This window comes from Colletotrichum navitas, assembly GCF_030913465.1.
Source record: "Colletotrichum navitas strain CBS 125086 chromosome Unknown LY79scaffold_38, whole genome shotgun sequence".
In the NCBI taxonomy this organism is placed as follows: Eukaryota; Fungi; Ascomycota; class Sordariomycetes; order Glomerellales; family Glomerellaceae; genus Colletotrichum; species Colletotrichum navitas.
The window spans coordinates 165,247-178,342 of NW_026850584.1; the positions used below are offsets into that span (position 1 = coordinate 165,247).

The 13,096-nt window shown below is 57.3% G+C and overlaps 3 protein-coding genes across 3 annotated transcripts; 1 reads left to right on the forward strand and 2 right to left on the reverse strand.

Annotated features, from left to right (window-relative positions):
- Nucleotides 1-3,762: 3,762 nt before the first annotated feature.
- LY79DRAFT_240841 (uncharacterized protein) lies at nucleotides 3,763-4,890 on the reverse strand. The gene is made up of 2 exons (XM_060551743.1): nucleotides 3,865-4,890; nucleotides 3,763-3,790 (listed from the first exon to the last, which is right to left on the reverse strand). The coding sequence occupies exon 1, from the start codon at nucleotides 4,671-4,673 to the stop codon at nucleotides 4,140-4,142; it is 534 nt and encodes a 177-aa protein (XP_060413096.1). The 5' UTR covers nucleotides 4,674-4,890; the 3' UTR covers nucleotides 3,763-3,790; nucleotides 3,865-4,139.
- Nucleotides 4,891-6,932: 2,042 nt separating this feature from the next.
- LY79DRAFT_240652 (uncharacterized protein) lies at nucleotides 6,933-8,105 on the forward strand. Its single transcript, XM_060551742.1, has 3 exons — nucleotides 6,933-7,491; nucleotides 7,603-7,906; nucleotides 8,001-8,105. The coding sequence occupies exons 1-2, from the start codon at nucleotides 7,024-7,026 to the stop codon at nucleotides 7,816-7,818; spliced, it is 684 nt and encodes a 227-aa protein (XP_060413097.1). The 5' UTR covers nucleotides 6,933-7,023; the 3' UTR covers nucleotides 7,819-7,906; nucleotides 8,001-8,105.
- Nucleotides 8,106-9,562: 1,457 nt separating this feature from the next.
- LY79DRAFT_591043 (alpha-1,2-mannosyltransferase) lies at nucleotides 9,563-11,167 on the reverse strand (the record flags this gene model as incomplete). Its single annotated transcript, XM_060561228.1, has 2 exons — nucleotides 9,563-9,752; nucleotides 9,792-11,167. 2 exons carry the CDS (start codon nucleotides 11,165-11,167, stop codon nucleotides 9,563-9,565), a joined length of 1,566 nt encoding a protein of 521 aa, XP_060413098.1.
- Between the last annotated feature and the right edge of the window lie 1,929 nt (nucleotides 11,168-13,096).

Here is a 13,096-nt window from a genome sequence, read left to right on the forward strand (position 1 = left end):
CAGGCAAGTCGAGGCCAAGAGCGCGACTTGCAATGCCACGCTTGTCAGCTGAGCTGCCATCTGGTATTGTCCGTCTTGTCAACCTCTCAAATGCCTCCGCATACACTAGCTAACATGACTTGGAAAAAACCGGGCCTAGACCCTCGACTTACATCATTGTCCGGCGCCGTCCATCATCAAACCAAGCCCACCATCGTCGTCGACCAAGACGCACGTCGTTCCTTCTCATAGCCTCCAAGGTCTCCTACCGTCGGCCACCAAGAAATGAGCGGTGTGTTGGCGTATCGCCTTACCGAGCTTGTCTGCCCCTGTCTGGTGTTCGCCTTACTACAGAGCATCTCCTAATCCGCGCCTGGGTGGTGGTACGCAGGTTTCTGTCCACCTACCCGTACACGAGCAAGTACCAGATACGGACGGCAATTAGAGTGCGTGCTGTCTTGTCTCTCCTGTATGTCGCTCCTATGCCAGCGCACACACACTGACTGACTCTCCCCCTGCTCTTAGCAACCAAGCGTTTGGCCTACCAGCGTTCAGCATCAGGGCCCAGGCAATTACACCAGGCGCCGCCTTGCCGATTGCGCTACCCGCTCTCTGCATTCTAATCGTGCCATTCCATCTTCATTCGTCGAGACCCTTGGCCATCACCTCCATCCTTAATATTCGATACAGGTTGGCAAGGCTACAACACCTCCAAGCCGCAGAAACGGAAACGCCTGGCTGCTTCGGACAGGGCATCCCACGCCCGGGATCTCCCAAGTCTTGCCCGTCTCGTCATCCCTTCAGCTCGGCCTCGACGGGCGGTGCACCAACTAATCGATGCCGCCGCAGGGCCCTGCCGTGCAGCGCACTGCGGAAATAGACGGCAATGGTTCTGGAGAGAAGAGAACCGAAGTAAGACTCCAGAGCTCAACATGACTCCTTGCAACATTCTTCGGTTGCTGGGTCGAAGCCTGCGAGAAGGGTCCTGCTTGAGACAAGGTTAGCAGAAAATTGCGCGGTGGCTGAACCCCCCATATCATGCGTATCGTGGCTGCTAGCCGCTGACTGCTGACTACCTACCTGGGACTGGTTGATCTAAAGGAATGCCATCTAGGATGACAAAACACAGTCGCTTGCCGATTCGTGTTGTCGATCCTTTAGATACAACGCCTTTTGTTTCCCCGGCTGGGGAGGGGTCTGCATCAAGCGATCATTCTTGCCCTTAGAGATACCAAAGGTAATTCCATTCCTGGGTGTCCTCGGCGCGGACTCCGGTGACATTCACAAAGACCAGAATGACGTACAAAGGATGCAGGCCATATCTCGATGGCCCTGTTTGTGCAAGGTAGTTTCCATCTGGAAAACCTGGCGCACCCCAAAGCGAAGTCGGCCCAACAGTGCGGCCAGCCAACCGGGGCCAAGACTCTAAAAACCGGTTCTACCGAATTATGTCGCCTTGACGGCACGGCCAGAACGGAGTTTTGGCACATCTGGCACATCTGGCACAGAGACAATGCACGACGGCGGCGCCCCTTTTGAGACTTCCACACTAGACATATTTACATGGCTGAACCAATCTGCAAAGATTTTCAGCGTGACATGTGCTTCTGGAAACGGCTACTGGTATCCGTACTACTCTCCGCAAAGCGGATCTGAGAGCGATGGACCAGCAACGCGGCAAACGAGCCTCCGGGTACAGAAGGAAATTTCCAAGGGGGAAAAGAAAGAAGGGGTAAAAAATAAAAAAAGAAGCGGTCCATTCGCCCCATAGTCATCTTCTCCCCACAGCAACCAACGGGGCCAGCCCTGGGTTGACGACGTGGGATCGACTGGGATCTGCTGAGCTGCAACTGGGGGCCGCTGGGGGTGGTGTACCGGCAACTCGCAAGGCTTCATTAAGTTTCTCAGCTAAGCTCAGGGCAATCCCTCGCTTACCACCCCCGCTCATCGGCCTGGCCTCACTCCCGGTCCTGACCCCGGCTACGCTACACTGCTCACTCGTGCGGTGCAAGTGTTTGCGTGCTGTGGCTCCGCTCTTCCTACCCACCTAGGAATGGTACGGTTGATATAGTCCCGTGCGACCTTTACCCTGCGTTGCAGTTCTCGAATAAACAATCGACGCCTGTTAGAAGTTGCTAACAAGCCCGATATAGTACCTCAATTGTCTCCAAGCCGCCGGCCGCCGGCCGAGCGAGGAATCCCAGGGTCCCGCGAAGGCTGAGACAGGCCCTTGCGGTTTTGGTGGCTGACAGAGGCATCCTGATCCGGAAGGGTGGTGGGCACGCACCGATGGAGCTCTCTACGCTACATAGGAATAGCTCGGAAGCTTGGGGGAGCTGGAGCTGGAGCTTGGGGGAGCTTGGCCACTACCAGACCAAACCAGACCTAAGCGAACGATAGATACATCGTACACCGAGATGATGGCTGACGACATTCCCGCAGAGCCACAGATGTCGACTCCGCCCAGTCTCTTCGTGTCGTCCCCGTGATCCTGTTTCACACAGCCGGTCTAGGCCCAGCTTCGGCTGGTCTGGCGGCGAACAGACGGGCGAATGGCAGCTTGCCTGCTGTTCACCAGAAAGAACCCCCCCATCATCAGCGGCGCTGAACAAGCGTTCAAGTGATGGAAGTTGAGCAGCGGCGCGACACCCCGAAGCGCAGGGCACGGGCATTGAAGGCTGCCAGACGCCAGATCAGATGCCAGTCAAACTCTGTCTAAGACCGGCCGGCGGTGAAGCGGCACGCTCAGTCGTTCATCTCCACAATGTGTTCCGTGCAGGAGCAAGAGACAATGATGCCGTGTATATTCGCACGTGTGTCGCGCTCAATGGCTAGATCTAGTCTGAAGTGAAGACGGCGGCTGCGGAAATTGGTCGTCTGACAAGAGTATCGAAACTTTGGTGACATGGCCGCAGAACCGGCCGATGTTTGTTTGCAAACGTCGCGCCTCATAGATTTGTTCCACGGGGCAACAGAAAATGGTGGACGGCCGGCGCCAGCCCACCTGTTCCCCCACCCACGACACGGTCCGCTGCAGCTACCGGTATGCTGTACGTCAACGCGAGTGCAGTAGTAAGTGTACGTATGTACGGGCTCGTATGCAGAGAGCGAATGTGCAGCGAGGTTGGATGGATACCGGGGAGGGATGCAGAGCTATACTTTGCACTGCGGGCAACGAGCCAAGCTGCATCAAGCCGCTGCAGCTACTACATGCGCTACAGCCATGTTTCTGATGCTCCGCCATGTTGGCCGGCTCACTAGCCTCCACAGCCAGGGTTGTTGAAAGCTCCAACAGCTCCCCCAGTGACCGCAACTATCTATCGATGGCGAGATGGTCCAGCTTCGTGCAGGAGTAGTCACGCAGCAGCCGGCCGCGACTCACGAAGTGGGGACTGGGAAAGCTCTCGATAGAGAGAGATTCTCGTATCTCGCGTTGCTGTCCCGGACGACACGGACGACATGGCAACATCAGCATCAGCATTCACCAGCAACCGGGATTAGAGCTCCACCCATAATGGCCTGGTCAAGGACATACATGTTTGTGTGATGACTCCCGGGTGCACAGAACCCCTCTTCGTTACCAAACCATGCAGCATCCCCAGCTCCCCTCGACACGCCCGCCGTCTTAGGGGTCCTTTTGTTTACTTTGGACTGTTCTTGGACAGCTCGACTCCATTACGGATACTCGGTCGACCGACACAGCCTTGATCGACAAGTGGATGTCGGTCCTTGATCAAAGCCTATTCCAGGTTGAAAATGAGCGTGATCTTGTTTGTCGCCTGTGCGTGATGTAATGGCCCTCGAATGATTTCTCCAGGTCAGGAATTAGACAAGTGCGTATGAACGAGGCTCCCGAATTCAACAATGGAAGAAACGGCGTCTCACATAATTCTCGACTCGGCGAAAGGGCTGATGCTATCGTCAACCCTGTTGATATCGACGGCCGACCCTGTCTCATCACCTCGCCGCTAGCCGCCAGCTGTCATTGGCCCACGAACGACCGGCGTCTAGACCATAGTTGCTAGTGGAAGGGGTTCCAATTCAAAGCGGATTGCGTGCACAGGCATCCGCACCTGTCGGTCGTCGGTGAAGGCGGGCGGGGAGAAATCAAAAAGTTGACTGACAGTGACTGACACAGGCCGTCTCTTGACGGCACCGGTCTACCTATTTGGATTGCGCCTCAAACCTTGTAACGAAGGTCGGAGACTCAGCCGAGGCCCATTGTACATACAGTGAGCATCCCGGTTCGGCAAGATGAGCCTCCTTTCGCGTTGCTCCATCAATCGCACGAGCTTCACACCATCAGGGGTCCAAGACGACAGGCTGTCAGGAGCTACCTCCTGATCGCGTTGATGAAGATTATCCAACTGAAAAATGATACGATTCATCCAAAATGTCGAGATCCCAACATTGGTTGTTCTCCCCCCAAAAAGGACAAAGTGAAAAGGAAAAGCCCAACCGAGAAACCCCCCAACATATTTGTCGTCCAAGCGGTCGGAGAATAACTGGCATAAGCTCAAGATGCGATGGCGGGTGACACCGCTGCGCTGTCGCTGTGGTGTGCATCCATCATCCATTTGTGTGTGTGTTCCGCGATCGCGATTCGGCTCTGCAGACGCGAGAAGGGAATTCGAGGGGCAATGTCCACAATAAGCGTTTTTTCTCGAAAAATTGAAAACAAAAAGACATGGCATTCAGGCATCCTCCCATGATAAGCGGACACGGTCTCACCCTGGGGTTTTGCACATTGCGGAACAGTAAAACAAGAAGAGATAACAAGGCCACCCCACCATCGTTACCGTTGGGCTGCTGGCTGCGTACAATACCGGTAGATACTGTAATGGGGTTGGGTGGCATGGTCCCAAGAATCACGTGGTGGTTAACACAAGGGATGGAACAATAGGAAGGCCACCCACCTATTGAAAAAGGGATTCACAGACCCAAGAAGGGGTCAGGAAGGACACATCCCCTCATACACAATCATTCATACACGTTTATTATCGTTAGCCTTCATACTCTATACAGAAATACACTGCCAGTCATTACCGCACTTTTATTCATTTGGTGAAATTCACTCTTTTTGCGATTGCTCCGTCAATTCGTACTTTTATTTCAGTATCTTTGCAGATTAGGTCTGAGAATCGCAAGACCTATCGATTGATATATATATTATTATTACCAGACGTTGTTGTAGTGTGGGTGGTTTTCCCATGTTTTGCCATTCCTCTTTTCCTTTGTTAGGTGGCCCAGATGCCCCGCCCTTTCTCAATACCTGGCATGTGCGAGTGAGCGACGACGTAGAGGGCGGTGCAAGGAAATCACATCTCGATGAGTAAATCATCGATCACGCACCTCCCGCCCCGATCACTCCCGGCCCTACATACAGCAGACGTCATCTCCTCGGATTCGGGCCTGGCAGCGATCGTCATCGCTCAAAAAACCCCCCTTCCCTCCTGGCCTGCAGACCCTCTTCCCCAAGACCCCGAGACAGGAGACCGAGAGTAGTTCGCCTCATGGATTTGTATCGAGATCCCGCTCGACCGGGCCGTCATTCTCAGGCGGTCGCATCGTCCTTTTTTCTGGAGCACTTCCACAATTCAAGGCATCAGTACCATGCCAGTGGCACCCGATGTCGATTGATTTCATGGCCAATTTGACGGCCATCCTACCGCACCCAGCACAACAAGCCAGGGCAGCGCGACAACAATACTAATCATAACAACAACAACAACAACAACAACAGCAGCAGCAGCAGCGTGCATCATCACCGACAAGCATGTCGGTCAGTCTGACGCCTGACCGGCGAGCCCACCGAGAAACCGGATTGGATGGCTTCGCCTTGTTTGTTTGCCCGCGCGTATGAGACCTTGATCGTTGGGTGGGCGCTACAAGGGCGCACGATGGGGTAGGACCGATGAGCCCGCCTTGCACTATCGAAGATTACCTGCATGATGATGGAAAAAGAAGGCGTTGCGAACAATCCAATGAGGCGGCGTGATGGCATGGGGAGGTTGACGAGCTCAACTTTTAGCTCCGGGTTTGGCGCTGAGGGACAGACAAGCGTCCACTCGACAGGCGCACGATGGAAGCCGAAGCCGCGCGTGACCGACCCCTCCCGCGATGGCGGTTCCCCTCGGTGTCCCCCCCTCTCTCCCGTTGTTCTGGTTTCCTCAGCTCTGCCTCCTCGCGCGCGCACAGAGCCTGTCACTTGCCCCCCCTCACTCTTTGCTTCTCCTAGGTACTCACTCCCGTGCCCCCTCCTCCTTCTGCTTTTCGGGAAGCCCAGCCCACGATCAAACACGCGTACAAGCTGGCTTCAAGTCGCGGTGCATAGAGAACGCCCCTCCTTTTTACCTCGTCCTTTTTCTTCTCTTTAAACTCTCATCCTCTACGGCCGACTATGTCTTGCTTCGACGTTTGAGGACTCGCTCGTCCTCCGGTACTTGACGAGATCAAACGGTGCCGTTTGACGCCGTAACAGCGCCTCGTCCCTCTCTTCCCTATCTTTTCTTTGTCCCCTCTCGGTGGTACGGCTATGGTGAGGGCAGGGTAAAGCGCGAGTGCCGGAATTAAGAGACGCCCTGGCGTTGCAATGCGGGCAGAAATGCGAAGGCTAACTATCGGTACCCTATCTACCACTCTCGGATACCCGAGTACTTTTCTGCTCCTACACACTAGTGAGGGGGTTTCTTCTCGGCGCTTCTCGTTTTTTTCGTGGCGGGACACTTTGTACTTTGTTTACGAACTGCGGACTCGCGACTCATGTAAACAATGGGCCCCTGCAGACCCTGCCTCCCAGACCCCTGCTCAAACGCGAAATCACGTGAGTGCGGCAAGGATATTCGGCCGTCCTCGGGTGTGACGTCGTTCGCTTTAGCCGCCGTCAGCCAGGCGTTTGGCAGCTGGCACGCTGCGGTCCCGTTGGCGGGATGGTTGATGACGGAGGGGTGAGGTGGGTCTGGTGGTGGGGTTGAAGGACGAGCGGGGGAACGTGCACTGGAAGACGAACCAGGGATCAGCAACAGCAAAAGCAACAGGAAACGTATGTTCGTGGGTTTGGAAGCTCGCTTTCTCCCCTTACAAGAGATTTTCATACTCGGCTTTCCTTGCACTGGTGGAGTTGGCACGACTCGCCATCTTCATCCTACGGATATGCTTGGTGTTGGGGTGTGCGGACGACCGAGGTCCATTTCGTCTCTCGAATCTGGGCAGCTCCCGGGTTGCTTGCATCATCGCATCACGGGCACCGCCGGGATTCCAGCTGCTGGTCGAGAAACCTTGGCATCCATCCACCTTCTCCCCTTGGAAATGGAGTCGCTGTCGAAACAGACCACCGCGTCGGTTGCATTCGCTGACGCTATCGTCATGGGCAAGGCTGTCGAGGGATTCTGTTTACCCCTCACTCACTCTGCACCGCCGCCTTGCAAACCATCACCCCCGTCATCGCCAGCTCCCCGGAATACCTGGTTGTTGCTACCTAGGCTGAGACCGAATCCCCCTCATGGAAAGAAGGCATACCGGTACATGGGCTACTCTGACATCAGCTGAACTGGACTGTGTTCCCCGCTTTGCTCGTCGACGGGAGGGGGGGAGGGGAGAGCTTCTATTCTGAGACGCAGCAAGGCAACAACGGCTGCGGGCAGGGAAGCGCAGATACGGGGACGGTTATTTCGTAGCACTCCGTACGAGCAAGCTCCAAAAAACCCCCCGATGTCGAATGGGTTCATGCCGGGTCAGCTGCTGGTTGCCCTGGTTGGTCTACGATGCGACGATCCAACAACGGCTGGGTCTAAACAACGCAGCCGTGCCATACCGACCGGGGGTGGACAAGGGGACTGACGGTTTCTCATTAATTATGTCCCGAACTTTTTTCTTTTTTCCTTGCAGGAGCCCGCACACCGATGTCTGAAACGAACGATATCACCCGGTGAGCCGGGTTCTTCATATGTCGTGTTGCCGAACAATGGGGAACGATGCGTTGCCCGTCGGACTGATGACTGACTGGGCCTCCCATTCCCCAGACACCCCCCTCCCCCTTCCCTGGTCGAAACGAGAAGCACCCAGCGCGCGAGGCCGGAATACAGCAAGCAAAAGCACGAGTACGAGCAGAAGCGGCAGCGGCAGCGGCAGCAGTAGCAGTAGCAGTAGCAGCTGATACCGCAACATCGACGAGGGTCCGCCTTGGATATACGTATCTCATCATCGTAGGTACGAATAGTAAGCCTCAGATCGCCGCACCAACGAGCTGCCACAGCAGGGTGCGGACAGCCGACGTTCACCCTGTTCGGAACCGTGTCGCGGGAAGCATGAAGCTGCGCAATGTGCCTCGGATTGATTTCAATTCATTTCAAACAACAAGTGCATCCAACCCCCCCGTCAGTCACAGTGATTGATAATCCCGCGTCCGCGCCCGCGCCGTTGCTAGGCGAGGCGCATGCATCACCCCCCCCCCCCCCCCCCCCCCGGGCCCTGTGCCATCATCGCAAGGGTTCGTGTAAAAATTGTCCGACTGCACTACCTGACGGGCTGTGCTATGATCCCATGATAACCACCCCCACCTTGCCTCTCCCCGCCACGACGGCTTCAAGGAATCTTCAGGGTCCCTCTTTCGCTTGTGCACGTCTTCCCTCAGCTCTCCTCGTTTACCTCCAATGGGGGAAACGAACAACGGCCTGATCGGGAGAGACCGGCGCCGCCACATCTCAATCGACCAAACCGGCCGAACCCGGCCTAGCCCGGCCTCCGTCTTGGTCCAGCGACTGAGTGGCGCCGGCCCCAATTCCCCATGGCATTCCTCGCGCCGGGTGGGCACGCCCGGTTCTCTCCCTCATTTGGAAAGGGGCCGGCCGCGAGGCGGGCGGACTACCTATGCATAACCCCTTTTTTTGGAGGCGGACGCCAGTCGTTGGATTTTTCTTTGTTTGTTTCGAATTTCTAGTCGACGACGAGATTCGACAGACGGCGGAGGGTCCGTCGTTCAGGGGTGCGGAGGGATGGCTGACGGGATCCCCCTCACGGGGCTCCTGGCCGGCGCCCGCGACAGGCGCACGTCACATCTGCTAGCAGGGCGTCCGTCGTCTACCAGCATGCGTTTGTGGCGGCCGGCTCCAGATCGATGCCCGTCGATGGGGGCATGCCCAGGCCTCTGAGCTAAAACATCAAACATTCCTCCACGAGCGGCAGAGACAAAGACAAAGAAAAGACTAGGGGTGGCGAACGGTGTGGAATGGTGAGATGGAGAGACAGGCTCCCAATCTTCACGCGCGGACCCCCCCTCCGAGCTGGGCAGATCACAGCCCGAGGCCCGTCGTGTCTTTCTATTCCCTGACGGGTATCAATCGTGTCGTGGGCCTCCTGGTTTCCCGTTCCTCGGATCTGTCCGCAGTAGTTCTGTTGCACGAATCTGGAGAGTCGATCCGTCCGCAGTAGTTCTGTCACACGAATCACGAGAGTCGGGTGTCGGAGGCTCCGCCTCACCCCCTCCTGCCGTCGTTCTAATCCGCCTTGCCCCTGAGTACGGGATGCATCTTCGTTGCTCACCCCTCTTACCCCTGAGCTTTCTACTCCAAGAAAGGCCAGACTCTCACCTCCACGCCGCGGACGCGGAACCGGAACGCAGAGGCGGCGCCTCGCCGAAGACGGCCTCGTACCAGCGTACCAGGCGCCCACAGCCGTCATCGCTGGCGTCGTCGTCGGCGGGCACCTGAGACGCTGAGCCGCAGGCCTTGGCTGCGAGCACGACGTCCCACATGCGACGCTCAACATCGAAGCCGCTGTCCCGGGTCAGCTGGCCGCCTCCCCCGGGGCCCCACAGCCGGCCGGCCCTGCCCTCCTCGTCGAGACGGAACATGGGGTCCGAGGAGGCGCCGACGGCGCCGACGTCGAGCTTGAAGAGGTTGTGGTGGATGAACAAGGTCTTGGCGGCCCTGCGCCGCGACTCGGCCGGGTCCTCGCGCGCGTGATCGAGGGCGGCGGTGGCGTTGAAGAGGCCGAAGTCCTCAGCCGGGTCGGCCTGGCGCATGGTGGCGGTCTCGAAGGAGCCGTTGATCCAGCGGCCGAGGACGGTGACGGGGGTGCGGACGTCCCAGAAGGGCCGGTCCAGAGCGGCGGCGGCGTGGAGGAAGGTCTCCTTGTCGCCCTCGCCGGGGGCACCCTGGGAGAGGAGGGGGTAGAAGCAGCCCGGGCCGAACCAGTTGTAGTAGGTCGCGAGGAGGAGGTCGTCGGCGTGGGTGGCCTTGTCGTACAACAGGATGCCGGACTCGGAGCTGCGCCGGGTGAGGGGCCGCGGGGGCAGGGGGGCGTTGGCGATGCGGTAGTAGCTGGGGGATGCCGTCTCGAGCCAAAAGTCGGGCCAGGTGACGAGGCCTTGGGAGGCGAAGGGCTCGGAGGTGAACAGGGGCTCCGGGTCGTGAATGGGCCAGGCGTCCGAGTCGAGGTAGAGGGTCTGCTGGAAGGGGGAGAGGAGGATGGAGAGGACCTTGTACTGGTAGTGCCTGATGGAGGCGCTGGTGTTGCTGGCGAGGAGGAGGTCTTCTACGACGAGGCACTCCACGGCCATGCGTCGGAGGATGCCGTCGCAGAAGCCGGCGGCGGCGGCCCGCTCGGCGCGGGTGTCGAGGAAGAGGTGGACGGGGAGCCGGGAGCCGGAGCGGCGGAGCATGAGGATCGAGGTCAGCGCGGTGCCGAGGTAGCCGCCGCCGGCGGTCATGACGACGCCACGGGTGCCTTTCCAGTAGGGGAGCTTCTCGGACAGCGTGGACCTGACGGCGGACACGAAGGCTGCGTGCTGCGCGGTGAGGGACTCGAGGGAGGCGTCGTCGAGGGCGATGAGGTTCCGGCGCGGGGTGTCGTTTGTTACCGTCTCGGAGGAGGGGCTCGAGTCGAGCTCGCCATCGGAAAGCGGGGGCCCGGCAGTCGGGCGGAGGGGGGAGGGAAGGCTGGGCTCGGCGACGTGGAGAGCGGCCTGGAGGGATTTCCAGAAAGCCTGGACGGGCATCGACTCCAGGTGGGAAGCTGCCGAGGGGTGGCCCTGGTCGTCATCATGCGCCGGAGAGATGGCATTATAGGGGAGGAGGGTCGAGGGGATGCGGAACGAGTGGATATGTGCTAGGAGGAGGAGGCCCAGGACCGGGGGTACGAGGTAGAGCCATAGCGGCCTCCGGCGTTTCGTGGGGAAGAGGAGTGACATTGTGCGTCGTCGTGATGCTTGGCTCGGTGTTTTTTTGAGATTTGATCTGGGGGGGTTCGTGTCGGAGACTCGAGAGCCGAACGACGATTGCGCTGCTGCGCCAAATAGACAGACCGGTATTAAGGTGATTGTGTGATTAATGACAATAGTACGATAAAACACAGATTATTGATTATAGTTGAGGAACAAGCTTTCACCATACGGCCGTTGACTTGGACGAAGCGTTGTCTTTTTTTCTTTCACTTTTTCCTCCTCAGGGCCGTTGTTGGAGATGGTTGGGCAGGTTATGGGAGCACGAGAGGCTACCGCATCCCTTCAAGCAGTCGATCGAGAAGAGAGAACGACGCACGCTGGGCCGGCAGCACGGCAGGAGCGGCGAGGCGATAGATATATAGCAGACGACAGAAAGACGGCGTTGAGGGTGTGGGCTGGGCGAATATGACCAAGATGCAAGGGAGATTTCCCACCCCTGTCCGGTTTTTGATTTGCGACTACATACGGAAGTACAACCGTACGTTCCCATGAGCTGATTTCGTGCCGTTCGTATCCACTACGAACGATCGTGCCTGTACAACTTAGAGAGAGGGGAGGGGGGGGAAGGTTGGTGTGGCGTCTTTCTTCCGAGTTTCTTTCTGCTAGCGAAAACGCTCCATCAAGGCCCAAGGAGAAGATGTGTTTTCTCGTTGCGGAGCTCCGGGGCAAAAGGCCATGTTTGCACTTGAAGGGGGAGTGTATCTATGACATTTGGCAGGTTTGCGGGATTGTTTGTGGAAGAAACAGAAAAAAAGCAATCAAAGAGAGGGGAAGCTGCAAACTGCCCCGGGAGACACATGGCGACCCGATCCATTTTCCAACAGGCTTTCTCCGTGCTTGGTGGTCTTTGCCTCTGGCACCCAGAGCGGTCGGTTGTTTATTTTGTTTTATTTTGCTGGCTTCTAGAACAGAGTGTGTCCCGCTTGGGACACCAGCACGGTAAGTGACAGACAGGTAGCGGCGAGAGGCATGGACGGGGAACGAACAACGCACATTCGAGGCTCCTGACTGGCCCGTCGTCGCTGGCGTGTGAGCCGGGAATACGAGGTTCGCGGCCGATGTTGGGAATAGCCTACTCTAGGGCACGTACATGGCGCGGAACCATCCATCCTAGGCCCTTGCTGCGTAGGTTGTGCTTACGAGGACGGCACGAAGAGTGGTTCGGCGAGCATCCATCGCGTCTGTGTGGGTGGTGTCTTTTTCAGCCCGTGTCGGGCGAAGAAAAACTTCGTATTTGGGGGGCGATGAGTGATCGACGGTGTTGGACATGCCTCCCCAGTCATGGCCAACCCGGGGGGCCCATGAATCTCACAGAGCGAGAGAGAGAGAGAGAGAGAGAGAGAAAGGCAGGTGGTAAATGGCGGAAGTGAGCAGGGTACCATGTCTGCGAGGCACAGATGACATGGTGTGATTGAAATTGCTTGGTATGGCTAATCGCTGCACAGATTTCCGAAATTGGCGCCATGCGGGCTGACAGGTTCTAGGACCGTAATCGAATGAGAGGCCGGGGAGGATGCCATGGTGGTGCGAGTCGGGTGAGGAGCAGGTCGGTCACTGGTGATGCACCCAGAGAAAGAAAGAGAGGAAAAATAGAGATACCGGGAGTTTGGAAACCTGGGATTTGGATTCGAGATATACAATGTACGTGGTACGACCGAGGTGAATAAACTACCGTCGTAAGAAGCTTTGATGGGAGGCACAGACGGGAAGAGGCAGAACAGACGATCGAGTGTCTTAGCACGAGATAGAAAAGTACTTCCTTTGACGCCATATAGCACATAAGAACAAGGTATATGATTAACATCCAGATAAGCACTGGATCAGTGCGCGGGTAGAAGTGGACACGCCCAGGGACCCCCACTAACGGCGGGGCGTGGGTGAGGTGAGGTGAGGTGA